Source organism: Falco rusticolus, chromosome 13, assembly GCF_015220075.1.
Source record: "Falco rusticolus isolate bFalRus1 chromosome 13, bFalRus1.pri, whole genome shotgun sequence".
NCBI classification, from domain to species: Eukaryota; Metazoa; Chordata; class Aves; order Falconiformes; family Falconidae; genus Falco; species Falco rusticolus.
In genome coordinates this window covers 121,062-147,998 of record NC_051199.1, presented here as the reverse complement: position 1 = coordinate 147,998, position 26,937 = coordinate 121,062, and the positions used below count along the sequence as shown (strand labels likewise).

General features: G+C 67.9%; 5 protein-coding genes and 1 non-coding gene across 15 annotated transcripts; 2 read left to right on the top strand and 4 right to left on the bottom strand.

Moving 5' to 3' along the window:
* Positions 1 to 135: 135 nt before the first annotated feature.
* TNPO2 (transportin 2) lies at positions 136 to 7,160 on the bottom strand. Of its 2 annotated transcripts, XM_037406729.1 has the most exons (24): positions 7,026 to 7,160; positions 6,721 to 6,796; positions 6,337 to 6,486; positions 6,156 to 6,262; positions 5,949 to 6,082; positions 5,372 to 5,453; positions 5,145 to 5,267; positions 4,941 to 5,059; positions 4,792 to 4,852; positions 4,363 to 4,528; positions 4,083 to 4,235; positions 3,765 to 3,990; positions 3,373 to 3,544; positions 3,028 to 3,114; positions 2,813 to 2,920; positions 2,566 to 2,724; positions 2,395 to 2,482; positions 2,165 to 2,263; positions 1,976 to 2,071; positions 1,775 to 1,850; positions 1,577 to 1,676; positions 1,270 to 1,344; positions 1,031 to 1,162; positions 136 to 906 (listed from the first exon to the last, which is right to left on the bottom strand). In XM_037406729.1, exons 1-23 carry the CDS (start codon positions 7,122 to 7,124, stop codon positions 1,055 to 1,057), a joined length of 2,664 nt encoding a protein of 887 aa, XP_037262626.1. In that variant the 5' UTR covers positions 7,125 to 7,160; the 3' UTR covers positions 136 to 906; positions 1,031 to 1,054. The 2 variants fall into 2 exon arrangements, 1 of the variants encoding a protein (XP_037262626.1); XR_005107255.1 differs by lacking the exons at positions 136 to 906; positions 1,031 to 1,162; positions 1,270 to 1,344; ... (6 more) ...; positions 2,813 to 2,920; positions 3,028 to 3,114 and having other exon boundaries at positions 3,428 to 3,544; positions 3,765 to 3,916.
* LOC119157127 lies at positions 4,609 to 4,675 on the bottom strand. The gene has a single exon (XR_005107392.1). It is a non-coding gene; the product is annotated as a small nucleolar RNA SNORD41 (small nucleolar RNA).
* A 2,083-nt stretch (positions 7,161 to 9,243) lies between the features above and the next one.
* TRIR (telomerase RNA component interacting RNase) lies at positions 9,244 to 10,786 on the bottom strand. The gene is made up of 3 exons (XM_037407409.1): positions 10,500 to 10,786; positions 9,737 to 9,814; positions 9,244 to 9,655 (listed from the first exon to the last, which is right to left on the bottom strand). Exons 1-3 carry the CDS (start codon positions 10,737 to 10,739, stop codon positions 9,548 to 9,550), a joined length of 426 nt encoding a protein of 141 aa, XP_037263306.1. The 5' UTR covers positions 10,740 to 10,786; the 3' UTR covers positions 9,244 to 9,547.
* An 8-nt stretch (positions 10,787 to 10,794) lies between these two features.
* Positions 10,795 to 13,857, top strand: GET3 (guided entry of tail-anchored proteins factor 3, ATPase). Of its 3 annotated transcripts, none has more exons than XM_037407407.1 (7): positions 10,795 to 11,170; positions 11,743 to 11,919; positions 12,000 to 12,148; positions 12,250 to 12,400; positions 12,493 to 12,600; positions 13,024 to 13,221; positions 13,479 to 13,857. In XM_037407407.1, the coding sequence occupies exons 1-7, from the start codon at positions 10,817 to 10,819 to the stop codon at positions 13,608 to 13,610; spliced, it is 1,269 nt and encodes a 422-aa protein (XP_037263304.1). In that variant the 5' UTR covers positions 10,795 to 10,816; the 3' UTR covers positions 13,611 to 13,857. The 3 variants fall into 3 exon arrangements, with proteins under 3 accessions (XP_037263304.1, XP_037263303.1, XP_037263305.1); XM_037407406.1 differs by having other exon boundaries at positions 11,740 to 11,919; XM_037407408.1 differs by having other exon boundaries at positions 10,989 to 11,170; positions 11,772 to 11,919; positions 13,479 to 13,853.
* Positions 13,858 to 14,770: 913 nt separating this feature from the next.
* On the top strand, positions 14,771 to 19,196 carry BEST2 (bestrophin 2). The gene is made up of 9 exons (XM_037407261.1): positions 14,771 to 14,964; positions 15,387 to 15,481; positions 16,172 to 16,405; positions 16,773 to 16,927; positions 17,012 to 17,089; positions 17,630 to 17,782; positions 17,861 to 17,941; positions 18,040 to 18,191; positions 18,825 to 19,196. The coding sequence occupies exons 1-9, from the start codon at positions 14,813 to 14,815 to the stop codon at positions 19,102 to 19,104; spliced, it is 1,380 nt and encodes a 459-aa protein (XP_037263158.1). The 5' UTR covers positions 14,771 to 14,812; the 3' UTR covers positions 19,105 to 19,196.
* A 9-nt stretch (positions 19,197 to 19,205) lies between these two features.
* HOOK2 (hook microtubule tethering protein 2) lies at positions 19,206 to 26,920 on the bottom strand. Of its 7 annotated transcripts, none has more exons than XM_037407257.1 (22): positions 26,674 to 26,917; positions 25,762 to 25,847; positions 25,579 to 25,651; positions 25,264 to 25,314; positions 25,026 to 25,158; positions 24,864 to 24,931; positions 24,572 to 24,634; positions 24,187 to 24,267; positions 23,786 to 23,965; positions 23,388 to 23,528; positions 23,102 to 23,299; positions 22,149 to 22,259; positions 21,983 to 22,070; positions 21,602 to 21,671; positions 21,415 to 21,528; positions 21,274 to 21,331; positions 21,033 to 21,064; positions 20,854 to 20,924; positions 20,561 to 20,637; positions 20,023 to 20,121; positions 19,867 to 19,938; positions 19,323 to 19,582 (listed from the first exon to the last, which is right to left on the bottom strand). In XM_037407257.1, exons 1-22 carry the CDS (start codon positions 26,761 to 26,763, stop codon positions 19,439 to 19,441), a joined length of 2,100 nt encoding a protein of 699 aa, XP_037263154.1. In that variant the 5' UTR covers positions 26,764 to 26,917; the 3' UTR covers positions 19,323 to 19,438. The 7 variants fall into 7 exon arrangements, with proteins under 7 accessions (XP_037263151.1, XP_037263152.1, XP_037263153.1 ...); XM_037407260.1 differs by lacking the exon at positions 26,674 to 26,917 and adding an exon at positions 26,482 to 26,593 and having other exon boundaries at positions 23,098 to 23,299; positions 23,786 to 23,943; XM_037407254.1 differs by lacking the exon at positions 20,561 to 20,637 and having other exon boundaries at positions 19,206 to 19,582; positions 26,674 to 26,919.
* Positions 26,921 to 26,937: the final 17 nt, after the last annotated feature.

The window sequence follows — 26,937 nt, the reverse complement described above, 5'->3', positions numbered from 1 at the left end:
CGCGAGAGGCGCTGACACGTCATCCAGCTGCGCCGGAAGTGGGGCACGTGTGGCAACCGGGAGGGGCCGCGCCGGCCCCGGGACCGACACCCCCCCACCCCCCCACCGGCGGGAACAAACGGCACCGAGCCGGCGGACGGTCAACAACGGACTCTTTACCGAGCAGGAACGAGGGGACGCGGCACAACCGGGCCCGCCGCCCCCCGCCCTCTCCGGGACACGCCCCCCCCTCCCCCCACCTCCCGGTCCCAGCGGCCGCCCCCCCCCCCCCGTTGTAAACGGTAAAAAAACGGAACAAAACGGGGAAAAACACAAGAAACGTGGCACCGACTCGCTCACGACGAAGCACAACGGCGGCGGCTCGGCTCCCCCCGGCCCCCCGCACCGCCCCGGGGCCCACCCGCCCCCCCCGGGGTCCCCCCGCGCCCCCCCCTCCCCCGGCCGGGGCTGCTCTATATGTTCCTAGAGGTTTATCTCCATAAACGTGTGCATGGGTACGGGGTGGGGGGGGCACCATGCGGGGGGAGGGGGGAGAATAGGAACATCCTACAGCGGAAAAGCAGCGGGGGGAGTCGCCCCCCTTCCCGGCCCCCCCATTTTTGGACCCTTTTGCCCCGATTTTTGCTTCCCCCCCCAGGGTTTTGGGGTGCCCCCACCGCGGGTCCCTCCCTCCCCCGCAGTCACCATGGACCCCCCCAGCCCCTGTCCCTCCCCCCGCCCTTCTCTCCCTAGGGGTGAAACCGATCTCGGGGTCCCCTCCCAGGGGCAGCTGGGGACGGGGTGAGGGGGGGGGGACACCGCGCCGTGAGCCCCCCACGCGGCTCCTCCCGCCCCCCTGAACCCCCCCGGGCGCGGCTCGGCGTCGCCCGCTCACGGCCGCAATCCTCACGGCCTCCTGGCGCCGACCTGTGAGGGAAGGGAGAGGGGTCAGGGGGGAATCCGTTGGCCCCGGGGAGGGGTGTCTGTCGTTCGGCGGGGAGGGGGGGGGGGGGGGTGTTTCAATCCACACACACACACACACATCCCGGACCTGGTTCTGGTGCCTCCACCTGGCCTAGACCCCATAAAACGCCGCCAGCCGGTCCTTGAGCAGGGGTGGGAATTGCTCTGAAAACTGCTGCCAGTTCTCCTCACCCACCTGGTCCTTGAAGCCGTGGAGGATCTGGGGGCGGGGGAGGCCGCATTAATAACGAAGGGGGGGCCCTGCTGAGCGCCCCTCCCCCGCAGTGTTAGGTGGCCCCCATCACCCCTTTCCCCCCCCCTGCTGACCTTATAGAACATGTCCCGCAGGTCATCCTTGGGGCTCACCCAGGATGCGACGGCATCACAGAAGAAGATGAAGTCCTTGAGGGGTCACGAGGGGCAAAATGGGGGGGTGATGGGGAAAGGGACCCCCGCATTTTGGCTAGAGCCAGGCTCTAGCTGAACACCACCCCCCCACCCCCCCACCCCCCCAAATCTCCCCCCCAGGTGCTGGTGGTTGCCCCTGAGCCGTGGGGGGAGCGGCTCCCACTCCCCCTGTGGGCTCAGGGTCAACCACCAGCCCCCCTAAAACTGCTGGGGGCCCCCCCAGTACCTGCACAACCCCCCCGGGGTTCACCCCAATCATCACGCAGATGCCGCGGAAAGCCGAGTCCTTCTCCTCGTTATCCCGGATGTTACGGAGGGACGTGCACCTTAAAACGGGGAGGAGGGGTGGGACTGGGGTTCAGTGCCCCCCTCCCCTCTTCCTGGGGGGTGCAGGTACCCCCAAAGCAGCCCCTCCCCCACTCACCAGGGCCGGATGAATTGCTGCAGCATGGGGGCCACCTCCTGTGGGCAGACAAAGCCCAGGCGCCCGATGGTGATGGCTGCGGGCAGAGGGAAGGGGTTTGGCGGGGGTGGGGGGCACAGTGGCAGGGCAGCCCCCCTCCAACAAAAAGCATCCCCCAACCCCCCACCTTTAGGGTCCCACTGTGCCCCTCCCTGGCCTCACCCGTATTCTCCAGGAGGGTTTTGGGGGTGTTGGGGCGGTTGATGATCTCCACCAGGTTGTTCAGCACCATCTGGACGTAGGGCTGCATCTCTGCGCCTGTCAGGAAGCAGGGAGAATTTTGTCAGGATGGGGGGGGGGGGGCTCGGCTGGATGCCTGGGGGGCTCAGCTGGGCTCCCGGGGGGGCTCACCCATCTGCATGCAGATCTCCCCGATGGCCCACGTCGCGTTGTTGCAGACTGAGATGAACTCAGGGTTGAGGTTGGTGCCCAGGATGGGCATGAACTCAGCTTGAGGTGTGTGGGGGGGAAAAACAGGGTCAGCTGCAGCCCCCGCTACCTCCAACGTGTCCTTTCGGGGTCCCCCCAGCATCTCCCCTCACCCCGCGCCCCAGGGGGACCCCCACAGTCCCTGCACCCACCGATGCAGGGCTTGACGTGCACAAAGCAAGCCTTGGTGAGGTCACCCAGGAGGGCGAAGGAGCTCTGCCGCACCTCGGGCATGGTGTCCTGCAGGCAGAGGGTGAGCGTGGGGGGCTATGGTGGCAGCCCCCAGGTTGGAGCTGGGGGGTCTGGGGGTGGGGGTCCCTCACCTGCATGCACTGGAAGAGCAGCGTCATGATGTTGCTGCGAGCCACCAGCTGCTCCACGTGGCAGCCGAGACCCTCAGCCAAACCGCTCAGCAGGTCCAGGGCCACGATCATGAAGTCTTTGTCGGGGGCCTCATACTGCTCAGGGTGCTGGTTGTACATCTGTGGGGAGTGAAGGGGGGGGCCACGGTCACCCCACAGGGGGGGGTCACACCCCACAGCACCTGGGGAAGGGGGGGCTACAACTCACCATGGCTTGAGCCAGCGTCTTCTGGACCAGGGTGACGCAGCGCTGGTAGACAGGCTCGCAGTAGGGTAGGAAGCCGCTCTGCAGGGCGGTGGCCACCGAGGACAGGCACTGCAGGTGGGGAGGGGGGAAGGAACAGGAGGGGGATGGGAAGGGGCCAATTGGGTGGACACCCCCCCCCCCCTCCTTGCTGCTGCCCTCTGCGCCCCACGGCTCACCTCCAGCAGCGGGAAGAGGTCCTTGTCCTCGTCCTTCAGCTCGTTCCACTTCTGGATGAGCGGCGGCATCAGCTTCTGGATGTATTCCTGTGCCCCAGGGGGAGACACCGTCATGGGGAGGGGGGACACAGTGGCAGGGGGAGCGATACTGGGGGCAGGGGGCTGCTCCCCTTCAGCCCAGGGACCATCAGACCAGAGGAGATCCACACTGGCAGTTCGGGATTCGAATGTCTGTTGTCACTTGTCATCACCGGTCCCAGGCTGGGGCACGGGGAGGGATGCACCGGGGTGCCATGGGGACCCCTGGGATGACGGGTGGGGACACAGGACCCCCCTGCACCGTACCGGCTGGTTGAGGTGGTGCCCCACGGAGTCCGCGAGGGTCCCAATGGCATCATAGAGGATCAGCAGGTTCTTGTGCTGGTACTTGCCAAAGGCGAAGACCAGCGTGTCCAGGATGAAGCTGAGGTACGGCACCAGCTCCGTGCACGCCTCCTCCTCCAGCGTGGCAAATGCACTGGGGGGTGGGGAGTAGAAAACGGGTCAGCAGCCCCCGCCAGGCTGGGGCTGAGCACCCCCCACGCCCCCACTCTGGGTCAGACAGTACGAATACACCTTCGTCACGGTGACTCAACACATCGATATCCTCATCCTGCCCAGAGAAGCGCTGGGATCCAGCGGCTCCTGCCCCCAAAACACCAGGGGAGGCCCCCCATCGCGCCCCCTCCGGCCCCTACCTGCACGCCGCCTCCTGCACCCGCTTGTTGCTGTCGAGGATGCGCTTGAGCAGCTCAGTCATGAGGGGCTTGAGGTACATGTCGGGGGGCTGGCTGACCACCCAGTGGGCGTAACGGCTCAGGGTCCAGCAAGCGATGGAGCGCACCAGCGCCTTCTTATCCGACAGGCATTGGATGAGGTGGGGGATCAGCTCCGGCAGGTAGGGCACCATGCCCTGCATGCAGCCTGAGGGGGGGGGCACAGGGAGGCTCAGAGACCCCCGGCGCCGGCACAGCGGTGGCTTGGGGACAGCCCGTGGCAGGCAGCGTGGCACCCACCTTCTGCGATGGCCCCCAGGACCAGGATGCCCGATTCTTTGATGACCCACTCGGGGTGGAAGAGGAGCTCCTTGAGCAGCGGGAGGAGGTGGGGGAGCAGCTCTTCCCGGAAAACGTTGGCCAGGACGTCCAGCGCAGCGGCCGAGCACTTCCCTGCCGGGCAAACACAATGGGATGGGGTTAATTAATTAGGGCACCATCTCCCCTTGGGGTTTAATCAATCCCCAGACTCACTGTGGGAACCCAAACCGGGGCCGAGACCCCCCCCTCGATTCCGTACTCAGGTTCCAGTCTGAAAGCGTGTCGTCATCATCCTCATCCTCCGCATCATCGGGGTCCTGCGCCCGCTCCTCCTCGTGCTGCAGCGTCACTGTGCGGGACTTGTGGAAGCGGGGCTTGATGTCCTGCTCGCTGTCAGGAATGGCCTCATCCTCCTCCACATCACCCTGCCGGGACAACGGGGCTTGGCACGGCGCAGCACGGCACCGGGACCCCCAACCGCCTGGCCCGGGGACCCACGACCCCCACGGATCAGACAGTACGAACACAACAGCCATCACCGGCATCAGCTCTGAAACTGTCATCACGTCCAGGCGGTCTCGGGGCAGCTCCAGCGCCCCCCCTGCCCCGTTTGACCAGTACCAGCCCCACTGGGCTGCAGGAGGGACAGGGAGCCAGGCACCCTCCCGTTCCCACCCCAGCTCCGTACCTTCAGCAGGATGATGTCGATCTCCGAGTACTTCATGCCATTCACCAGGATAGGGATGAGCCTGGGGGGGATAGAGGGAAGACCTGAGGGGTCTGGCCAGGGTCTGGGGGGGGGTCAGGGGATGAGAGGGGGCTGCCCCGAGCACTCACTGCACCAGGTGGGAGGTCAGCACCTCCTTGCAGATGGGCTGCTCAGCCAGCGTCAGCCAGAACTCGCAAGCCTCCAGCGCCACGTTCTCGTCGCTGTCCTGCGTCCGCTGCAGCATGTACTGCAGGGGGTGGGGCGGGACGTCAGCCCCCCAGCTCGCCTGCCCGGGGGTCCCAGGGGACACTGCTCCCCCCAGCCCGTCTCACCTGGATGATGCTGTGCATGTGGGGGATGAGGCGGTCGATGCGGACCTCCAGCAGCATCACCAGCGCACGGCACACATTCTTCCGCACCTCGGGGTCCTCGTCCACCGCCAGAGCGAAGAGATGCTGGAGGGAGCAGGACAGATGGGCACGGGAGCCCCCTCAGCACCATCCACCCTCAGGGATGCTCCTGGGTGGGGTTCCCCCCCTCCCCAGCCCCAGCTGCTCACCTCGATGAAGGTGTCAATGTTCTCCATCAGCGCCTGAGCCCGGTCCATGATGAACTGGTTGACACAAGCGATGGCGTGGGACCTGGCGGGGGGACAGACCATGGGGGGGGCGGTCCGCAAGGCTCATTAGCTCAATGATGCAGAGCTGGGGGGGGGGGGCTAGGAGGGGTCACCCCAGCCACCTGCCCCTCCTGCCCCCCACAGGGCTGAATTAACTCATGAGGGAAACATGCTCCAGGCTGGGATAACCTCCTGCCCTCCTCCAGATTGCGGGGGGTGCCACACACAGGGTCCCAACAGGACGATTTGGGGACAGGGGGATGGACTGAACCCAGTATTGGTGGGGGGGACCCAAACCCCGTGTCACTGCAGCGGGGGCACAGATGGAGCGGGACCACCCAGAGAGGGGGAGGACAGGGATCCTGAGGAGGTGACACAGAAACGGTTTGTTTCCCTCCACATCTCTTAACAGCCACATCCCAGCTCCAGCCACGACCCCCCAAATTCCCACCGAGGTGGCCCTCCCTGTGGGGCTGCAGGGGGTGTGTGTGTGCGCCCCCCCCCAGCCCACCCATACCTGATTTTGGGGCTGCAGTGCTTGAAAAACTGTAGGAACTTGGGGATCATGACGTTGAGGGGCCGGTTCAGTGCGTCACTATCCAAGAGCTCGGAGGAATCCTCGCAAATTTTCTGCAGGGCCCCGAATGCCCCCTGCGTGCCAAAGGGGTGTCAGCACCGGCCGCGCCCCCCCCCCCAGCCCCCCCTACATCACTACATCACGCACCTCGCACGTGTTGTAGTCCTCTGAATTCAGCAGGTTGCAAAGCTGTGGCAGCAACTCTGGCCACATCTGCAGCTCGCCCTTGGAGGCGATGGTGGTGATCAGGATGCCTGCAGGGGGGTTGTTAGAATGGGGGGGGGGAGGGGCCCAGAGGGATCCCGCCGGGGCCCCAGCCCCATCTTACCGATGGTGGCTCGGATGAGGGAGGATGCGTCCCCGATGTTGTTGAGACATTCCTGTTTGATGAACTCGGCGACAGGCTGGGGGAAGCTCTGGTAATGCGCCTTCACGTTGTTCTTCAGGATCAGGCCGCTGAGCGACCGCGTGGGCTCGTCTGGGGGGGGGGGGGGGGGGGGGAGGGGGGCACAAATCGGTAAGGCGGGGGGGGGAGGCGCAACGTGTATCCCTTCCACTTCCAGCTCAACAAGCCCCGAACGGGCAGGCTCGGTACTGGCATCCACCTTCCACCAGCCCCCCAGTGCCTCCGCCATCCCTGTGGGATGCAGAGGACCCCCGAAGCCCCCCCGCCGGTGGGTGCCGCCCCCCCCCCCAGTGCAGAGCAGCCCACCTTCGGATTTCAGTCGCGTCAGCACGAAGATTAGGTAATTGTTGAAGTCGGGGAATTGGTTCAGCTGCTTCAGCTTCTGCTCCAGGTGGTTAAGGACGGGGAGGGGGACGTTGTCCTGGATTAACGTGGCCAAAAGCCCCCCGCCCCCCCCCAAGCTCAAACCCGCTGCTGACCTCGTTAATATAGCAAAATCCCCAATTCCCCTTCACCCAGCTCAAATGGGGACGGGTGTATGTGTCACCATTGCTCCCTATGCCCCCCCCCCACCGCGGGGGTCCTGCCCCCCCCCCCCAGCCTTAGGATACGTCCTGCACGACGCGCTGCGTGGCCGTGTTGGGCGACTGCGAGTCCTTCAGCAGCTGCAGGACCTGCTGCAGGCCCTGCTCGTCCGGCTGCCAGTCCATGGCGGCTGGGGGGGGGGAGGGGGGGGGGGGGGAGTCCTGGGGAAGGGGGCACAGATCCCGGATCCCTGCAGGGGGCGGGGGGGGGGGGGGGGGAGGGGCATTAAAACCGGGGGAACAAGGATATACCGGCAGCGTGGAAGGGATGCTCACGGAATGAGCGGGGTTCCCCGGGGGGGGGTTAGGGATGGAGGTCAGCCCCCCCCCCCCCCCCCCAGCGTTGGAGGGCAGGCCCCCCCCCAGCGCTGGGGGACGGTCCCCACGCGGCGGGGGGGGATGGGGACGCGCCGCGCACGTGGGGATGCTCCGGTTAAAGCGGAGCGGGGGAGGGGGGGATACGGAGCACATCTCCCCCCACAGCGGGACCCCCCGGCTATAACCGCCCCCAGCCGTGCCACCCGCACCAGCGTGCCGCCCCCCGCCCCCTCCCGCATTTACCCCCCAGCCGCGAGCCCCCGATCCTCCCGCCCCTCCGCCACACGGCCCCCCCCGGCACCCATCACCCCCTTCCCTCCCCCCCAACCCCAACTTACCCCCCCCCCCCCCTCCCTCCCTGCCCCATCCCACCTCCGCCCCAGCCAGGCCTCCGCCACCCGCCAGGCCCCGCGCCGCTTGCCCCGCCGCTCCCACCGGGCCGGTACCTGCTTGGGGGGAAGTACCGGGCGGAGGCTGTGAGGGGGGAGGGGGGCGGCTGTTGGGGGGGAGGTGGCGGCTGGGAGACGAGGGGCACCGGCGCTGCCCGGAGGGAGCGGGCGCGACACGCGGGCGCTGACCCCCACCGGCCACCGTCCGCCCCGCCGCGGGCACCACGTGAGCGCGCGGGAAGGACGGTGCCGCGTCACGTGCGCCGGGGGCGGGGCCACGCGGTGTTCGGGGAGGGGGGGGCAAACGGCTGTACGGCTCTGCGCATGCGCAGGTGGGTGTGGCCATCTCCCCCCTCCCGCTAGCGATAGGCTGCGCCTCCCGGCGTGCCTCGCGACGCGGGAGGTACCACTGCTGGGGATGGGGTGGGGTGGGGCGGGTCAAGGAGCTCCCCGTGCAGGTCTGGCCCCGGGAGCGCCGGGCTCCCCCTGCCCAGCGCCGGGTGGGCTGCGCCAGGTCCGATAGCGCCGGGAGGGGGCATTGGGAGCGCTGGGGCGGGTTCAGAGGGGACTGGGAGCACTGGGAGGGGGTTCAGAGGAAACTGGGAGCACTGGGGGAGGGCTCTGAAGGAACTGGGGATACTAGGAGGGGGTTTGGGGGGACTGGGAGCACTGGGAGGGTGTTCAGGGGGGGACTGGGAGCACTAGGAGGGGGAGCAGAGTGCACTGGGACCACTAGAAGGGCAGATCACGATGCATGGGGGCACTGGGAATACTGGGAAAGGTCTCAGGATGTACTGAGGGGACTAGAAGCACTGGGAGAGGGGATCAGGGTGCACAGGAGGGACTGGAAGCACTTGGGAGAGGGTTCAGGGTGCAACTGGGGGGACCGGAGGGACTGGGAAGGGTTTCAGAGAGCACCTGGAGTAGGGATCAGGGTGCACTGGGAGGACTGGGAACACTGGAAGGGGGATCGGGGTGCACAGGAGGGACTGGGAGCAATGGGAAGGAGTTCAGGGGAGACTGGGAAGCACTGGGAGGGGGTTTGGGGTGGAAATCGGGGGACTGAGGAAAGCAGGTGGGAGAACTGGGGGAATCACAGCACATGGGGGTAACTGGGACCACCAAACGTGTTAGGGTCCTCCACTGGAGTGTGCCGCAGGAGAGCCCGGCCCTGCTTGCACCCCCCTCTCCATGCCCTCAGACACCGCCCCCCCGGGGGGTCCACAGGCTGCAGGCCCCCCTCCCCCCTCAGCTTTATTGGGGAAGAAAAGCCAAAAATGGGAGAAGTTTGTGCTGGGGGGTGGGGGCAGCTATAAATCACAGGTTGGAAGACTCCGAGTCAGTTGGCCTCACACCCGGGGGGCCGCACCCCTCCAGCAGGTGACAGTGCCAGGGGCAGGGAGGCGTTATGTCACCCCAGCACAGTGGTGATGCAGTGGTCTTAGCATTTCACCCCCAAACCGGGGGGCAAAAAACCTGGTAATGCCGCCCCCCCCCCCCCCCGCCTCCCCAAAAGCGCCCACAAGTAGCTCAGCACCTCCGAAATCTCCAAGGTCTTTAATGCTGCAACAGCGGCCCCTCCACCCCCACCCTCCTTGTTTCTCCACTTTCTACCCCAAAAAAGCCCCCCTTGCCCCAGGGCTGGGCGGTGGCGGGGGAAGAGCAGCGGTGGGTCCTGGGAGGTGGCAGTGGTTTGCCAGCCGACATCAAGTCCTGGTTGCCGGCAGGGCGGGAGCAGCAGCCCCGGGCGCGTAATCAGTATTTATAGATATAAAAGGGGTGGGGCCAGCGCCTCCCCCACCCTTAAATAAGTATATACAGGGGCAAGTCCGGGCGCAGGCACTATTTCACCAGGGGCCGGGTTTTGTCATCATCGCTGCACTGGTGCGCCTTGTACTTTTTCACCTCCGCCATGTACTTGGCCCAAGCGTCGCCTTTACTCGTCAACACCTGTGAGAAAACGGGAAGAAATGAGGTCGGTGAGCATGTCCCTCCTGTGCTGGGATGGGTCAGGGGTCCCGGGACACCCACCTCCTCGTCCGTCTTTTGCTTCTTGGCCACCACTCCTGTCTTCAGGGCCAGTTTGTTCCCCCCTCGCCGCCTGCCCACCTGGGGGAAGGGACAGAACTGCCACCGTTACACGCGCCGCGGGGACAGCGCCGCCCCCTGCACAACGGAACAGGAGGGACAGCCGTCAGACCCCAGCCGCGGCAGCTGTCCGTCCGTCCATCCGCAGCAGGCAGCACCACAGGGACCCCACTCCTGCCCGGGGGGGCTGGCGGCCGCTGCCGTCCCCAAGAGAGCAGGGGTGACATTCCCTGGGGAACAGCGGTGGTACAGCAGCCAAAGCCACCCCCATTCCCTAAGAATGGAGAGTTTTGGTGCTGCTCGATGCGGTTTAACAGGCAAAAAAAGGAAAAAAATAACAAAACAGCACACGGCAGCACAGCAGAGAGCCCCGACCGGCGCTGAGGTGCCCGCAGAGCGGCAGCGCGGCCCCCCCGTGACGTGCTCCCCAGCTTGACGATCACAGCTGCCCGTGGAGCTCCAGGGCTGCAGTGCTGCCAGCCCCGGCCAAGCTCCCCGGTAACACCGGGGCCTCCACTCGCGCCTGGGGAACGGGCTCGCACGGGGAAGCTCCCGCGCTGCCGGGGGGCAGCCGCCGCCGCCACCCCCGGAGCCAGCCCGAGGGTGCCGCTCCCCCTGCCAACCCTCAGCCGGGGCCGCCGCAGCGGGTAGGGCGGGCAGCGGCGGGGGCTGGGGCGGGAGGAGGCCGCGGGCCCCGCGTCCTTACGAAACTGAGGGCGCCGCCGCTCCTCTTCGAGCCGTCGGACGACCGGTGCGGGCCGGACCCGGCGCCACTGGGAGCCTCCGCGGCCGCCGCCGACGCCGCCTCACGCTCCCGCTGCTGCTCGGCCTCCATCTTTCGCTTGAAGAGCTCTAAGAAGCTGCCGTCGTTAGCAAAGACGTTCACGCCGCCACCGGGCCCGGGAGGCGGCGACGGGGCCTCCCCCTCCTCGCCGTGCGCCTCCATCTTGTCCGCCGCGAACGCCGCGCCGCGGGGCACGCCGGGAAGTGCGCGGCGCCTCCAGATGACGGCGGCGCATCCAGATGACGTCAGCGCGACGGCCGGCCGGCAGGCGTTGCCAGGCAACGCGCTGGGCGCTCGAAGCGTTGTCCCGCCCCCCGGTGGATCGTCAGGCGCGACGACCAATCAGCAGCAGGGGGCGGGACAGAGCCGTGGGGAAGCGGCCAATCAGGGCGCGGGCGGGCCGGCGGCGCGGCGGCACGGGGGAAGATGGCGGCGGCGGCGGCGGCGGGCGGGTGGGGGCCGGAGGCGGAGGAGTTCGAGGACGCGCCCGACGTGGAGCCGCTGGAGCCGACGCTGGCGAACATCATCGAGCAGCGGAGCCTCAAGTGGATCTTCGTGGGTGGGAAGGGCGGCGTGGGCAAGACCACCTGCAGGTGCGGCGGGGCCGGGCCGGAACCCCGGGGAGGGTAGGGGCGGGCGGGGGGATCGGGCCCCTGGTGGGGATCGGGGTGGGCTGGGGAATCGCGCCCCCGCGGGAGGCTGGGGCGGGCTGAGGGATCAGGTCCTTGGTGGGTGATCGGGATGGGACGCATTGGGATGAGGGCCCCAGGGCGGGGAATCAAGCCAGGCTGGGTGATCAGGGCACTGGGGGGACGGAGCTGGGCCGGGGATCAGGGCCCCTGGGGGGTATCGGAACAGGTTGAAGGATCAGGCCCCTGGAGGGGCTCGGGCCCCTGTGGGTCATCGGAACAGGCTGGGGGGATCTGACCTGGGGTGGAGGAACTGAATTGGATCACCCGGGGGGGGGGACACCAGACCAGACCCCCTGGCGCGGGGTTGGGGGGACACACCCAGACTGCCCCAAGGGTGGATTTGGGCTGGAGCCCCTCAGGGTGGAGGGCTGGGGTTGGATCCTCGCAGGGAGGAGGCAGAACCAGTCCCCCGTGGGGCCATGGGGGGGCAGTTCCCCACCAAAGGAGGCCACCGTGACCCCCGCCGGCAGCAGCCCCCCTGCTGTCACTGCTGTCCCCCCAGCTGCAGCCTGGCTGTGCAGCTCTCAAAGGTGCGGGAGAGCGTCCTCATCATCTCCACTGACCCCGCGCACAACATCTCCGATGCCTTCGACCAGAAGTTCTCCAAAGTCCCCACCAAAGTCAAGGGCTACGACAACCTCTTTGCTATGGTGAGGCAGCGACAGACTGGGGAGCCTGGCCCCCCCTCACGGCCCCCCCACAGCCCCTCTCACCCTCTGAACCCCGGCAGGAGATCGACCCCAGCCTGGGGGTGGCGGAGCTGCCCGATGAATTCTTTGAGGAGGACAACATGCTGAGCATGGGCAAGAAGATGATGCAAGAGGCCATGAGCGCCTTCCCCGGCATCGACGAGGCCATGAGCTACGCTGAGGTGATGAGGTGAGTGGGGCTGTAACAGGGCGGGGGGCACCTGTTGGGGCCTGAGCCATGGGGCTGTGGCCCCACTGACCCCCCCCTCCCCCCCGGTGTTGGCCTTGCAGGCTGGTGAAGGGCATGAATTTCTCGGTGGTGGTCTTTGACACGGCACCCACCGGCCACACGCTGCGGCTGCTGAATTTCCCCACCATCGTGGAGCGGGGTTTGGGCCGCCTCATGCAGATCAAGAACCAAATCAGCCCCTTCATATCCCAGGTGAGGACGGGGGCCGCGGGGACGGTCCCCCTGTGGAGGGGATGGGGTGTGTGGCCTCGGGTGGGGTGGGTCTCACCGCTGCCCTCTCCCAGATGTGCAACATGTTGGGGCTGGGGGACATGAACGCCGACCAGCTGGCCTCCAAGCTGGAGGAGACGCTGCCCGTCATCCGCTCTGTCAGCGAGCAGTTCAAGGACCCGGTAAGGCCACGGGCAGGACTGGGGGGCTTGGCTGGGATCATGGGGATGCCGGGAAGGGGTTGGGGATGCCAGGGAGGGGAGTGGGGACGCCGGGAGGGGGACAGGGACGTGGCCAAGCCGGTTTGTGCACATTCCTGTGGGGAATCCTCTGTGGAAGGGCCAGCCAGGGACCCCTCCAGGGCCTCAGTGCCGGGCAGCTGGGTCTGTGGAGGGGTATGCGGAACGCGGCGTCACCGTGTCAGTGAGCACGATGTCACGCTGAGCACAGTGTCACCGTGTCCCCGAGCGTGGTGTCATGCTGAGCTTGATGTGTCCGTGAGCGCGGTGGCGCCACGTTACGAGCGTAGCAGTGCCATGTCGCTGAGCATGGTGTCACTGAAGGCAGCGTCACGCTGAGCATGGTGTGGGGGCCGGGGTTGGCAGGAGCAGACGACGTTCATCTGCGTGTGCATCGCCGAGTTCCTCTCGCTCTACGAGACCGAGCGGCTGATCCAGGAGCTGGCCAAGTGCCGCATCGACACCCACAATATCGTGGTGAACCAGCTCGTCTTCCCCGACCCGCAGCGACCCTGCAAAATGTGTGAGGCCCGGCACAAAATCCAGGCCAAGTACCTCGACCAGGTACCACCCCAAATGTGGGGGTCCACGGGTGGGGGGTGAGTTTGGGGGGGCTGGAGAGGGGTTGCGGGGCGTGTTGGCAGCTGGGAAACCCGGCTGCCTGTGACCCTGCCTGGCTCAGGGAACAGGTGGGGTCTTGGGGGAGTGGAACTGGGGGAGCCTGGAGGCCCAGGACCCTTGCTGAGGCTGGGGGGGTGGTTCTGGGGGGTTGGGGGGCCCAGACGCCTGGGCCCCTGCTCCCAGTGCCGCTCTCCCCGCAGATGGAGGACCTGTACGAGGATTTCCACATCGTGAAGCTGCCGCTGCTGCCCCACGAGGTGCGGGGGGCCGACAAAGTGAACACCTTCTCCTCCCTTCTGCTGGACCCCTACCAGCCCCCCAGCCCCAAATAGCCCCCCCACACCCCCTGGGGGGGAGGCAGCTGATATTTATTCCCCCCCCAGGAGGGGCAGGATGGCTCTGCCCACCCCCTCTGCACGCAGCCCCCACCTCCAGGCTGCATCCAACCAGCACTGCAGCCCCCCTGGGGCTGCTCTGTCCCCCCTCCCTCCCCATCCATCCCCCCCCAGGCTGGGGGGGAAGAGATGGGACCCCCCCCAGGGGACCTTGTGTAAATAATAAACTTGGGAAGCGGAAAGGTGGCTCTGGGGGTGTTGGGGGGGGGGCGGATGCCTGGGTTCACTGTGTGGTGTTTGGGGAGCTGCGGGGGGAGCCTGGCACCGGGCGGGGTGACGTCAGTGCTGGCTGGCACCCAGCTGGCTGGCACCAGGCCCAGTGGGACACAGGGACCCTCATTAGCGCTCAGGGCGGATTAACGGGGAGGGGGAGGGGGGGCAGGCTGGGTACGGGGGTCCTCAGCATGGTGAGGGGGTCCCCAGCAGGGGAGGACAGAGCCTGGACCCCCCAGGTCCGGGGGAGGGGATCTGACAGGGTGGCAGCCACCAGGCTCCAGCATTTTGAGGCAGGGGGCTACGTGCCAGCAGCCCCCCTACCCAGCACGGGCCTGGCCCCGTGTCCCATGTCCCACTGTGATTTGTCCCCGCACTCCTGCTGCTGGCGCATGGCCATGGGGCCGGGGCCAGAGCTGCCGGGGGGGGGGGGCGCGGGGGGAGGGCAGGCTCCCAGACCACCCCCCACCCTCTGCCTCAGTTTCCCCCTGGGGCGGGGGATGGGCTCAGGAGCAGCCTCTCCCTCGGGGGTCATGGGGGGAGGGCCTAGGCATCCGGCCTCCCCACCCCTCAGGGGACACAGATGTCCCGTCCCCCCCAGCCCTGGGGCAGGGCCAGCCCCAGGACGGTATTTAAAGGCTGGGGACGGGGACAGTGGCCCCAGTTTGGCAGTGGCCGCCCCAGCTCAGGTTTCCCACAGGTGAGGGGTGGGGGGTGGGGGTGGTGTATGGAGGGGGGGATATATAGAAGGGGGGGTGACAGTACCCCCCGGCTGGTCCCCAGGTGTCCCCGGGCTGTGCGGGGGGTCCCCAAGGTGCTGGTTTCCCCCAGGTATTGGGTTAGTGCATGTGCCCCCCCCCCCAGTTTTTGTGTCCCGCAGGGTTTTGCCGTCCCGAAGGTGCCACCTGCGTGTCCCTGCGGCCACCATGACGGTGACCTACACCTCGCGGGTGGCCACGGCGCGATTCGGGGGCTTCTCGCAGCTGCTGCTGCTCTGGCGCGGGAGCATCTACAAGCTGCTCTACCGGGAGCTGCTGCTCTTCCTCAGCGCCTACCTGGGGCTCAGCCTGGCCTACCGGTGCGGGGCACCCGGGGGGACACGGGGGTGCGGGGACACGGCGGGGGATGGGGACATGCAGGGGGTGCACTGGGATGGGGACGCGGGGACACGGTGGGACACGGTGCGTGGGGGGGTGTGGGGACACTGGGGGTGCACTGGGATGGGGACGTGGGGACACGGGGGGTGCACTGGGATGGGGACGTGGAGACACGGTGGGACGCGGTGCGTGGGGGGTGTGGGGACACAGGGGGTGCACCGGGATGGGGACACACGAGGGGTCACGGCGAGGCATGAGGGGGGCACACAGGGACATGCGGGGCTGGGGACACACAGGGAGTGTGGGGACATGGTACCTTGTATGGCGGGACATGGGGGGACACACGTGCAGCCAGCAGGGGGGTCTGGACTGGTGACCCCTCCCCGCCCCCCCCCACCCCCAGGTTCCTGCTGTCGGAGGCGCAGAAGCGGCTCTTTGAGAAGCTGGTGCTGTACTGTGACAAGTCCGCCAACCTCATCCCCGTGTCCTTCGTCCTCGGTGAGGTCCCCCAGTGTCCCCAGTGCCCCCAACACCCCCTCCCAGCATCCCCAGCTCCCCCCAGTGCCTGCTCGCAGCGCTCCCAGCATCCCCAGACCCACCAACCTCATCCCCGTGTCCTTCGTCCTCGGTGAGGTCCCCCAGTGTCCCCAGTGCCCCCAACACCCCCTCCCAGCGTCCCCAGCTCCCCCCAGTGCCTGCTCGCAGTGCTCCCAGTGTCCCCAGACCCACCAACCTCATTCCCATGTCCTTCATCCTCAGTGAGGTCCCCCAGTGTCCCCAACACCCCCTCCCAGTGTCTCCCTGTGTCCCCAGCTCCCCCCAGTGCTTGCTCCCAGTGCTGCCAGTGTCCCCAGACCCACCAACCTCATTCCCATGTCCTTCGTCCTTGGTGAGGTCCCCCAGTGTCCCCAGTGCTCCCAGTGTCCCTGTACCCACCAACCATATCCCTGTGTCCCTCGTCCTCGGTGAGAGCCCCAGCGTCCCCAACTCCCCCCAGTGCTCCCAACACCCCGTCCCAGTGCTCCTACTGTCACCAACGCCGCCTCCCAATGCTCCCACCATCCCCAGTGCTCCCACTGCTCCCAGTGCCCCCAGCACCCCCTCCCAGTGCTCCCACTGCTCCCAGCGACCCCAAGTCCCCCCCCGCGCCCCCTCTCAGTGCCCCCCCAGTGCATCCCAGTCCCGCAGGTTTCTACGTGGCGCTGGTGCTGGAGCGCTGGTGGGGGCAGTTCCGCAGCGTCCCGGCTCCGGACGGGCTGATGGTGGCCGTGGCGGGCAACGTCCACGGGGCCGATGCGCGGGGCCGCATCCTGCGTCGGACCCTGATGCGCTACGGCAGCCTGGCCGCGCTGCTGGTGCTGCGCGCCGTCAGCACCGCTGTCTACAAGCGCTTCCCCACCACCGACCACCTTGTGGAGGCCGGTGCGTGACCTCGTCAGGGTGCGATGATGTCATCGGAGGGGTGACGGCAGCACAGGGGTGGTGACAGGCTGGGTGGGAGCGGGAGGGGGGGATGCCCTGGGGTGACATCACGGCAGTGACGTCACTGTGCACTACACTGGAGGTGGGAGCGGCATCACGGCGGTGGCACTGGTGGGGCTGTGATGGCATCAGGGCACGGTGCCGGCATCACGTGGACACGGCAGGGCTGGGCGCAGGTTCCCCTGACTTCTGCGCTGTGACGTCACCGGGGCACCCTGACGTCACCAGGCGCCAGTGCTGCTGGGCGGTGACGTCATGGGGGGTGGCGGGTGACGTCGCGGGCAGGACAGTGACGTCACGCCCGCAGGGTTCCTGACGCGGGAGGAGCGGCGGCGCCTGGAGGGGCTGCGCTCCCCCTACAACAAGTTCTGGGTGCCCTGCGCCTGGTTCGGGGCGCTGGCGGGGCAGGCACGGCGGGAGGGGCGTGTGCGCGACGACTGCGCCCTCAAGCTCCTCATGGAGGTACCCATCCCCCAACCCCCCCGCGCCCGCCCGGACCCCCCCCGAGCCCCCCCAACCCTCCTGTGCCACCCCTCCCCCCCCCAGGAGCTGAACCGCTTTCGCGGCCACTGCAGCCTCCTCTTCCACTACGACTGGATCAGCGTCCCACTGGTGTACACCCAGGTGGGCACTGGGAGCACTGGGAGGAGGGACAGGGAGGGGGGGGCGGGGGGGAAGAGGAGGGATAGAGGTCTGGGTGAGGATGGAGGGGCACAGGGGGACAGGGAGGGGGGGACGTGGACAGAGGTGGAGGGACATGGCGGGGACCTGGATGGGGATGGAGGGACGTGGGGGGGGACACAGGGGGATAGGGATGGGGGGACCTCTGGGGACACCCAGAGGGGTGGAGGGACATGGGGGCATGGGGACAGGGGAATCTGGAGGGGCCGGAGGGTCACCAGGGGACACGGCCAGGGATGGAGGGACACGGGGGCGGGGGGATGGGACCTGGATGGGGATGGAGGGTCACCACGGGACATGGGGGGACATCTGGGGACACGGCCAGGGAAGGAGGGACACAGGGGCCCAGGGGAACATGGAGGAGCCTGGATGGAGATGGAGGGATGTGAAGGGACGTGGCGGGACATGGAGAGGGCCGGAGGGCCCTGGGGGTCAGTGCTCTGGGTCATGGAGGGCCACGCGGGTGTTGTCCCCCCGTCACAGGTGGTGACCATCGCTGTCTACACCTTCTTTGTCACTTGCCTGATCGGGCGGCAGTTCCTGGACCCGGCCCAGGGCTATGCGGGACACGAGCTGGACCTGGGGGTCCCCATCTTCACCCTCCTCCAGTTCTTCTTCTACGTGGGGTGGCTCAAGGTGAGGGGGGAGCGACAGGGCAGGGGGTGACGCCGGGGGACAGGCGGTGGCCCTGGGGACACAGTGGCCCCACCGCAGGTGGCGGAGCAGCTCATCAACCCCTTCGGGGAGGATGACGATGACTTCGAGACCAACACGCTCATCGACCGCAACTTCCAGGTACCCCCGTCCCGCTGGGCACCAGGGGGGTGGCGGGGGGGGGGGGTCCCGGGCGGCGCGGGGGGGGGGAACGGGACACCCTGATGTCTGTCCCACAGGTGTCGATGCTGGCGGTGGACGAGCTGTACGGGGAGGTTCCGGCGCTGGAGCGGGACCGATACTGGGACAGCGCCAGCCCCCGCGCCCCCTACACGGCTGCGGCCGCCCCACTGCGCCAGCCCCCCTTCCGCGGCTCGGCCTTCGACGTGGCGTGAGTGGGGACGGGACCCTCCACCCTGGGACCCCCCCACCCCAGGACCCCAGCACCCTGGGACGCCCCTGCTCCGGGACCCCCAGCACCCTGGGACCCTCCCACAATGGGACTCCCCCACAGTGGGAACCCCCTGCCCCAGGACCCTGGCACCCCCGGCACACTGGGACCCCCCCCGCACTGGGACCCCCAGTGCCCAGGAACCCACCCACTCCCCCACCTCCAGCACCCCGGGATCCCCCAACCTGGGATCCCCAGCACCCAGGACCCCCTGACCCTGGAACGTCCCCAGCACTCTGGGACCCCAGCAGCCCCCTGCCCTGGCATCTCCCCCCTTCCCAGGAATCCCCCACCTCAGCCCCTGAAGCCCCCCAAACCTACCAGAAGGGTCCCTCGGGACCCCCACCAACCCCCTGGGGTCCCCCAAAACAGCATCCTGCCCCAGGCACCCCCACCAACCCCCAAACTACCCCCAGACCCCCTCCAGCCACCCCAAGACCTCCCCGGTGTCCCCAAAACCACGCAGGGACCCCAGGGTCCAGCCTGGGACACTCCCAAAGCCAGTCCAGAGGGGGCTGGGGGTGACCCTGAGATCTGGAGGGGGGCACTGAGAGTGACCCCGGTGTCCCCCAGGCTGGCCAAGGAGGAGATGCAGTTCCAGCCACTGGAGGAAATTGGGGTCACCCTGGAGCCCCCCCCACGCTCTCCCCCGGGCACCTTTGCCCGACGCTTCTCTCTGCTGCGCCGCAAGAACAGCGTTGGCTCCGAAGCGGGGCTTGGCCCCGAGCCCACCCCAGGGGATGGGGACAGCCTGGGGGGGGACACAGCCATTCTCCTGGGGGACATCCCAGGGGGGGGCAGCAGCCCCCACGACCGCTGGATCCCGCACCCCAGCAAAGATGACGTGGTCTAAGGGGGACGGACAGACGGACCCCCCCAAACACACGTTCCCCCACCGCGGCTCAACCCTATACGAGCCCCCCAAGAATTGCCACTTGAAATAAACCCCCAGCCCTGAGTCTTGTGGCTTTATTGAAAGGATTTTTTTAGGGGGGGGGGTGGGGGGGCGGGGGTGCAGGACCCCCCACCCCACAGAAAAGGGGTAGAAAAATAGAAGTGCTAAAAGCCCCCTTTAAGAGGGGTGCAGGGCCCGGTCCCCCCCAAAGGGTGGGGGGCTACACCGAGCCTGTAGTGTCTAAAATGGGACCAGCCCAGAAAGGGGGGGACCCCCCCCAGGACCCCCCCGCTCAGCGGTTGGGGGGGCGGCCATGGGGGGGCCGGGCGCGGCGGGTGGCTGTGGCCAAGCGCTGCTGGGCCAGGAAGGACTGAGCCCCGGGGTGGGGAGCCCGCAGCCCACCCCCCTCGCTGGTCTGCTGCTGGAGTGCCAGGCCCTGGGGGGGGCACAGACTGAGTGTCAGACCCCCCCCAAACCCACAGTGCTGGTGGAGGGGGCGGGGAGCCCATGGAGACCCCCAGCACCAGGCTCTCAACACTGCCCCCCCCCCCCCAGTTTACAGCCCCCCTGTAAATAACTACTCCATCGTGAGGTCTCTGCACCCCCCTAAGAAATATTTACACCTCCCCCGGGGGTATGTGCCCCCCCAGGGGGTACACATGGCCCACCCGAGGGTCTCTGTGCCCCCCCCAGGGGTCTCGGTACCCCCCCATCACTCACCATGTTGTACCAGGCGGTGACAAGCAGCCGCTCCTCCCTCTCCCGCTGCGCCCGGCTCCGCTCGTAGTCGTTCTGTGGGGGGGGCACAGGGGGGGAGCTGGAGTCAGAGACCCCCCAGGACCACCCTCAAGGCCCCCACCCAGCCCCCCCTCTCACCTCCAAGTGCCGGATCAGGGAATCCTTCTCCTGCAGCTGGTTCCGGAGACTGTGGAGGATGGAGGCTGTGGCGGGGTTGGGGGGCTTCGGCTCCAGTGCCTGGGGGGGGCAGGGTGACAGCATGGGACCTCCGACACCGAGAAGCCCCCTCCTGGGGTGATGCCCCCCCCCAGCTCCAGACCCTCTGCCCCATTAAACAACCCTCGGGGGTGGTGTCCCAGCATCCCCCCAGATTCCTCAGGGCTCCTCCCCAGCCAAGAAAACACCCGGGGAGGCCCCCCCCGAGATCCCCCCAAAGAGGTGGCCCCCCCAGCCCAGCACCCAGAAATGCCCCAAGGGTCCCCAACCCCCCACCCCCCCCCCCCAAAAAAAAACCACAACCCAGGGGATGTCTAGGGGGTCCCAGTGCCTCCCCCCCACCCCAGTACAGGTGTGATATTTCTGGGGAGCCCCTGAACCCCCCCAACTCCCCAAAACAACCCTGAGGGTCCCTGAAGTGCCCCCAGGCCAGCCCGGGGGAGGGTCCCCAGCCCCGCACCATGTAGGCCCCCCCGACACGCCGATGGCAGCGCTGCTCCAGAACATGCATGGCCTCCTCCCTCTGGCACCGCGACCCTGGGCAGGGGCACAAACAGAGGGGGGGGCAGGGGGGGGCACCAAAACAAAGTCAAGGTGAAGGGAGGGTCAACCAAACCAGCCCCTTTCCCCCAGGGGGGACCACACCTGCCCCCCCCCCCCCCCCGCCAACACACAGCTTTCCTGGGGGAAACTGAGGCACAGCACAGCTCCGCGACCCCCCCAACGACCCCCCCCCCACCGACCCCTCCGTACCACCAGTGTTTCTCGGTGACTCCAGCTCCTCATCCCCTTGCAGCTCTGCCCCTGCCTCGGGAAGCTCCTCCCTGGGGGGGGGGTTGGGGGGGGGCACACACAGGTTGGGGACATGGGGACAGGCTGCCCTGCCCCCCCACCCCCCCGGGGGGTCCAGGCTGCCCCCCACACGCACTCACAGCTCCTCCAGTGTGTCCTCCAGCAGCAACAACTGGGGGGGGGGGGGAAATGAGGGGTGAGGGGGGGCCCCAAAAGCTGTGGAGCACCTGCCCACCAAACTGCAGCATCCCCCCCAAACCTGAGGGGACTCATGCCGTGCACCCTCAAACCTCACCTGCCCCCAAATACGGACCCCTCCCAGAATATCAGAATCCCCCCAGTGAAATGGGAGCCCCCCCCCCCTTTTCCCACCCCACTTACCTCCTCCTGGGGGTCCCCCTGCACTGTCCGCACCTCTGCCATCCCCGTGGCCTCCAGCCTGCGGTGAGGGGGGTATGTCAAGGATGAGGGGGGGGTCTGGTGTGGTAGGTGGGACACTGTGACCCCCCCTCAGGCCCCCACCTTTGCTGGTCGGTGTCACGCAGCCGCCGCTGGAGCTGGTCCCGCTGACGTCGCAGCATCACCTCCTGCGCCTGCAGCCGCCGGTTCTCCCGCCGCAGCCATGCCACCGTCTCCCTGGGAGGGTGAGGGGGTCTAGGGGGGGTGGCTACGGGGTACCCCAAAGCTGGGGAGCCCCTCCTGCACCCACCTCAGCTCTGCAGGGAGGATTTCAGCTGCCAAATTTCCTGCTGGGGCTGCACCCTTCTCCAGCACCGCATCTGGGGGGGAGGGGGGGAAAGCCGGTTGGGGAGGGGAGTGGCAGGAGATGACACCCCCAGATTGCACCCTGGGGACCCCCATTGCACCCCCTCCCCGGGGACAGCAGTGTGTGTCCCCAACCCCCCCCCAACCCTGGTTCCCCCCTGCTCAAAGCCGCTGCCCCAACCAGAGAATCTCTAGTGTCTCGTGTAAGGCTTGTGCTCAGCGCCGTCCCTCCCTGCCGGTTAGGTCTGTCACGCCCCCAGGGGGTCCCTCACCGCCCCCCACAGGTCCCACGTCCCCCCCCCCTCCCCGCGGGTCCCTCACTCACCCGCTTGGCGCAGGCAGCTCTGCTGCACCTGAGCGCAGCGCAGCTCCTCGTTGGCCTCGCGCAGGGCATCCCGCTCTTCCAGCAGCCGCTGTTGGGGGGGGGGGGGTATCATCAGGGGAACCCAGGCGTCTGGGGAAGGGGGGGGGACACTCAAACAACTCCCCACCTCCTTCTCCTTGTTCAGCGCCTCGAACTTCTCCTGCAGGTTCTGGAACTCCAGCTGCCATTTCTCTGCCCGCAGCGCTGCCTCTGCCTGCTGCCCGCTCAGCTCCTCCACCTGGGCGGGGCCACGGCTGACCACACCCCCTCAGCCCATGGCCCCACCCCTGGGACCCCCCTACCAAGGGACACGCCCCCCCTCCCCCATCTTTACATATTTCCTGTAGGTCACACCCTTAATGCATGATGCCCCCCCGCCCCCGTAGGGAAGGGCCTATTGGCATGGCCACGCCCCTGAATCCCAGGCCACGCCCCCACCTCTGTTGCATTAGGGTCTGCACATAGCCCCGCCCCTCCATCCCTACCCCAGCACTAGTCCTGCCCATCCCGATAGCCCCGCCCTCTTCCTGCCCCAGCACCTTAGCCCCGCCCCTCCATCCCTGCCCCAGCACCTCAGTCCTGCCCATCCCCTCAGCCCCGCCCCATCCCTCCCTTAGCCCCGCCCTGTTCCTGCCCCAGCACCTTAGCCCCGCCCCTCCATCCTTGTCCCAGCACCTCAGTCCTACCCATCCCGTTAGCCCCGCCCTGTTCCTGCCCCAGCACCTTAGCCCCGCCCCTCCATCCTTGTCCCAGCACTAGTCCTGCCCATCCCCTCAGCCCCGCCCCATCCCTCCCTTAGCCCCGCCCTGTTCCTGCCCCAGCACCTTAGCCCCGCCCCTCCATCCTTGTCCCAGCACTAGTCCTGCCCATCCCGTTAGCCCCGCCCTGTTCCTGCCCCAGCACCTTAGCCCCGCCCCTCCATCCTTGTCCCAGCACCTTAGTCCTGCCCATCCCCTCAGCCCCGCCCCATCCCTCCCTTAGCCCCGCCCTGTTCCTGCCCCAGGACATTAGCCCCGCCCCTCCATCCCTGCCCCAGCACCTCAGCCCCGCCCCGTCCCTCCCCCAGCCCCGCCCACCTGCCTGCGGGCCGCCTCCAGCTGCGCGCACCCGGCCTGCGCGCGGCCCAGCTGCTGCTGCAGCACGGCGGCCCGGCGCAGCTGCCCGGCATGACGCTCCTCCAGCGCCCGCAGCCAGCGCCGCAGGTCCCCCGCCGCCGCCGCACGGCCCCGGTACGCCGCCACCGCCGCCTCCAGCCGCCCCGCGCGGGCCGACGACGCCCTGCCGCCGACACCCGCCACTCAGGCCGGGATGTGGGGCTCCCCCCGCGCTGGGGGTACCCCGGCATCCCGCCCCCCCGCCCCCTCACCGCAGCACATCCATCTCGTCGCGCAGAGCTCGGGCTTCCCCGGCCAGGCCGCTCAGCTCCTCCGCCCGCGCCTGCAGCCCCCGTGCCTCCTGCTCCAGCTGGCTGCAGCGTGCCTGCAGCTCCTCCTTCCCGCTCTCCAGCCTGTGGGGGGTCCCCCCAACATCACCGTCAGCCCCCCACAGCACAGGGGTACACCATACCCCTTCCCCCCCGGTTTTATTCTCTCCACAGCAAAACACAGCTTGAAAATCAGAGCAACGCCCCCCAAAATCAGGGCAACGCACCCAAGGATCAGGGAGCACCCCCCAAAATCAGAGCAAGACCCGTCCAAAAGGACCCCCGTGGCCACAGGACCCTCCCCCCCTCCCGGCTCAGGACCCTCAGCACCCCGGTCCTACCGGTAATTCTCCTCCTGCAGCTGCTCCACTCGTGTCTGCAGCAGCAGCAGCTTCTTGGCGGTGGCACCGGCAGCAGCAGCTTCCAGCTGCGACGTCTCCTCCCGCAGCGCCCGGTTCTCCTCTGCCAATGCGCCCTTCTCCTCCAGCAGCACTGCCACCTGCCCCGTGGCACCGAGGGGTCTGCCAGGGCACACCAGCACCTGTGCTTCCCTCCCTGGGGGGGGTCTTCATGGGTCTGGGAAGTTCCCATGGGTCTGGGGGGTTTTGTGGGTCCGAGTACCCAACCCTCACACAAGACAGCAAAGAATCTCCTCCCGCTCAGCGTTACTGCGTTGGGTGCCCTCCATCTAGCCCTGGGAACTCTAGGAGGGGCGGGGAGCAGGACGTGAGGGCCCCCCCACCTGCTGCTCCAGCTCAAGGCAGCGCTGCTGTGGCCCCCCGACCTCCTCGGGCTCCTCACTCAGGAAGTAATAGCGCCGCGACTGGGGGGGGGAAATGGGAGGGGGGTTAGTGCTGGGGCAGGGGGGGCACCCAGACACCCCCAACACCCCCTCCAACACTGACAACCCCCAAACCCCCTCGCCCCACCCTGACACCCCCCAAACCCTCCCACCCCCCCCAGTCCCACCTTGATACCCCCCACCAAACCCCAGCCTCAGGGCTCTGTGTACCACCCCCCCCCCAGCCAAGTGCTGCCACCAGAGCTGGCCCCCCCCCCCAGCCTGGCTTTGCCTCCCCACCCCCTTCACCCAGCCCCCCTTCAATCTGCCCCCCTGCCCCCCCCACCTGCGTGTCAAAGTTCCCGTATGTCTCCACTGCCATCGTCTCCATGGGCTCCTTATCCAAAAGCTGCGGGATAAAATTAATTATAAACTGGGGGTCAGGCACTGGGGGGGGGGGGGGGGGGGCAGAATTTCCAGCTCCCCCCAAACCCCCAGGGCCTCCCCAAAATCCCCAGCATCCCCAAAACCCTTCCACAGACTCCACTGGCCACACTCAGCCCCCCTGAATGCCCCCCCCAAGCCCTCCCAGGACCCCCAAGCCCCCCCCCCCTCGAGACCCCCAGCAGCCCCTCCACCTCCTGGATGGCCGTCATCACCACATGCTGCACCGACTCCTCCAGCGTCATGATGCGTTGGATGTGCTCTGTAAAGAGGGGGAAGCCGGGGGGGAAGGTTAGGGGGGATCAGGGGGGCATTTCAAGGCTGGACCCCCCTGCCCACGCCAGCCTGACACCCACCTTCCCGCCTTTCGCAGCTCACGGCACAGCCCAGCACCAGTCGCACCAGTTTACCCAGTTGCTCTGGGTCAGCATGCTGGGCTGCCAGAGCCACATCGGGCACGTGTTGATCTGCCACAGCCTGACCCAGTACCTGGAGGGGGAAAATCAGAGGTCAGCCCCCTCCCAGGGGGACACCCCCCCCCCCCCAAAATGGGGGTCCTGGAGGCCTGGAACCCCCGTACACCCCCAAACTCACATCCTGCCAGTACTCCAGGACACTCTGCAGCACCTTCCGCAGGTTGCTCACCTGTGTGTGGGGGGAAAGCTGGGAGCCACCCCCAACCCCCAGAATTCCCCGAGACCCCCAAAATCCCCCCCCCACCAAAACACTCCCCCACTGCTGTCACACTACCTCAAGGTCTCCACAACTCACACCCCCAAACCAGGTCTCACAATCAACCCTGTCATGCCCCCCAAATTGCAACATCCCCCCCACAAGCCAACACCTCCAAATCCTCCAGCTCCCCATCTACAAAGCGCACCCCCCCCCAAAACTGGTGTGCCCCCCCACCTTCAGCCGCCAGTTATCCTCAGCATCGTTCCGGATCCGACCCAGCCACGTCTCGTTGAACCACGAAGCATCGCTGGGGGGGGTGGGGGGAAAATCAGGTGTGCCCCCCCCCTTTCCCACTGCCCCCCCTCCCAGGGTGTGTCCCCAAGGTAGGGGGGCAGCGTGTGCCCCCCCCCGACTCACATGCTATGCAGGACATGGGCGAGGGCCACCCCGCTGGCCAGATCCTGGGGGGACGTGCAAGGTGACGGGGGGGCAAAGGTCTGCAGCTGGGGGGGGGGGTATCAAGTGGGGTGGTGGTCAAGGCATGACCCCCCCCCCCCAAAAAAAACCCACAACCCAACAGCCGCCCTTGGGCTGCTCAAGGTTGAGAATAGGCAACTTGTGTCTGGCCCCCCCCGCCCCTAGTACCCCCCATTCCCACAGACAAACCTGCACAAGCCCTCCCAAATCACTGGGGGGGGGGGCAGGGACCCCCTTTTACCCTCAACAGCCCCCCCCAGCAATGACGCCCCCAGCTGCCTACTCCCCCCCGTTAATCACCCCCACATTTATAGGAGGCAAATGGCGCCGGGAGGGGTCACTGGGTTTTGGGGGGGGTCACAGGGCATGAAGGGGTATCATGGGGTCCCGGGAGTGGGTCACTGGGTGCTGTGGGGGTCATGGGGCAGAAGGGGGGGTCACGGGGCATGGGGGGGGTCACAGGCCCTTGGGGGTGCCGTGGGGGGTCACTGGGTTTTGGGAGCGCCACAGGGCTCTGGGGGAGTCACGGGGGTTGAGGGGGGTCACGAGGGGGTCACCGGGTTTTGGGAGGGTCACGGGGCCCGGGGGGGGCTCGTAGGACATGGGGAGGGGTGGTCACAGGGTCCCGGGGGGGGTCACACGGTCTCGGCCCCCCCTTACCCAGGTGAGCAGCGCCCCGCACGCGTCCCGCCCCGCCGCCATAGCCGCCATCGCAGGGCCGGTCCGCCAGGGGCACTGAGCCGCGCCCAGAGCGGCCGCACCTGGGGCCACGCCCCCCGCCGCCCCCGCCCCCGCCGCCATGTTGGACACGGTCCTCCAGAGCTAACAGAGACGTATCCAGAGCGGCCGCACCTGACACCGCCTCTTCCGGTCACGCGCCGCCGCCATCTTGATAACGGTCCTCCAGGGCCACAGAGTCTCGTCCACCGCGGCCGCCCCCATGGCCCCGCCCCTTTCCGGCCCCACCCCGCCGCCATCTTGGGGCCGCGCTCCCGCTCTCCCTTCGGCCCCGCCGCTGTCTCAGCGCCGCGTCACCGCGCGGCCCCGCCCGTCTGGCCCGGCCCGGCCCAGCCCCTCCGCCCGCCGGGGCCCGGCAGCCGCCAGGTGCGGGGGGGC

What these genes read in the sequence shown, in the direction of transcription:
- TNPO2 (XM_037406729.1), bottom strand. Translation starts at nt 7,124, where the DNA reads ATGGACTGGCAGCCGGACGAGCAGGGCCTGCAGCAGGTCCTGCAGCTG. An exon ending in ACATTGACACCTTCATCGAG is followed by an intron (nt 5,268 to 5,371) that starts GTGAGCAGCTGG and finishes TGCTCCCTCCAG; the next exon opens with CATCTCTTCGCTCTGGCGGT. An exon ending in TGCGGGACATGTTCTATAAG is followed by an intron (nt 1,163 to 1,269) that starts GTCAGCAGGGGG and finishes CCCCGCCCCCAG; the next exon opens with ATCCTCCACGGCTTCAAGGA.
- TRIR (XM_037407409.1), bottom strand. Translation starts at nt 10,739, where the DNA reads ATGGAGGCGCACGGCGAGGAGGGGGAGGCCCCGTCGCCGCCTCCCGGG. An exon ending in GCGGCGGCGCCCTCAGTTTC is followed by an intron (nt 9,815 to 10,499) that starts GTAAGGACGCGG and finishes CCCTTCCCCCAG; the next exon opens with GTGGGCAGGCGGCGAGGGGG. An exon ending in AGCAAAAGACGGACGAGGAG is followed by an intron (nt 9,656 to 9,736) that starts GTGGGTGTCCCG and finishes GTTTTCTCACAG; the next exon opens with GTGTTGACGAGTAAAGGCGA.
- GET3 (XM_037407406.1), top strand. Translation starts at nt 10,817, where the DNA reads ATGACGTCAGCGCGACGGCCGGCCGGCAGGCGTTGCCAGGCAACGCGC. An exon ending in GTGGGCAAGACCACCTGCAG is followed by an intron (nt 11,171 to 11,739) that starts GTGCGGCGGGGC and finishes CCCCGCCGGCAG; the next exon opens with CAGCCCCCCTGCTGTCACTG. An exon ending in ACGACAACCTCTTTGCTATG is followed by an intron (nt 11,920 to 11,999) that starts GTGAGGCAGCGA and finishes GAACCCCGGCAG; the next exon opens with GAGATCGACCCCAGCCTGGG.
- BEST2 (XM_037407261.1), top strand. Translation starts at nt 14,813, where the DNA reads ATGACGGTGACCTACACCTCGCGGGTGGCCACGGCGCGATTCGGGGGC. An exon ending in CCCCGTGTCCTTCGTCCTCG is followed by an intron (nt 15,482 to 16,171) that starts GTGAGGTCCCCC and finishes CCAGTCCCGCAG; the next exon opens with GTTTCTACGTGGCGCTGGTG. An exon ending in TCTACGTGGGGTGGCTCAAG is followed by an intron (nt 17,783 to 17,860) that starts GTGAGGGGGGAG and finishes GCCCCACCGCAG; the next exon opens with GTGGCGGAGCAGCTCATCAA.
- HOOK2 (XM_037407254.1), bottom strand. Translation starts at nt 26,763, where the DNA reads ATGGGGGCGGCCGCGGTGGACGAGACTCTGTGGCCCTGGAGGACCGTT. An exon ending in CAGCTGGAGGCGGCCCGCAG is followed by an intron (nt 22,260 to 23,101) that starts GCAGGTGGGCGG and finishes GGCCCCGCCCAG; the next exon opens with GTGGAGGAGCTGAGCGGGCA. An exon ending in TCACCGCCTGGTACAACATG is followed by an intron (nt 19,583 to 19,866) that starts GTGAGTGATGGG and finishes TGCCCCCCCCAG; the next exon opens with GGCCTGGCACTCCAGCAGCA.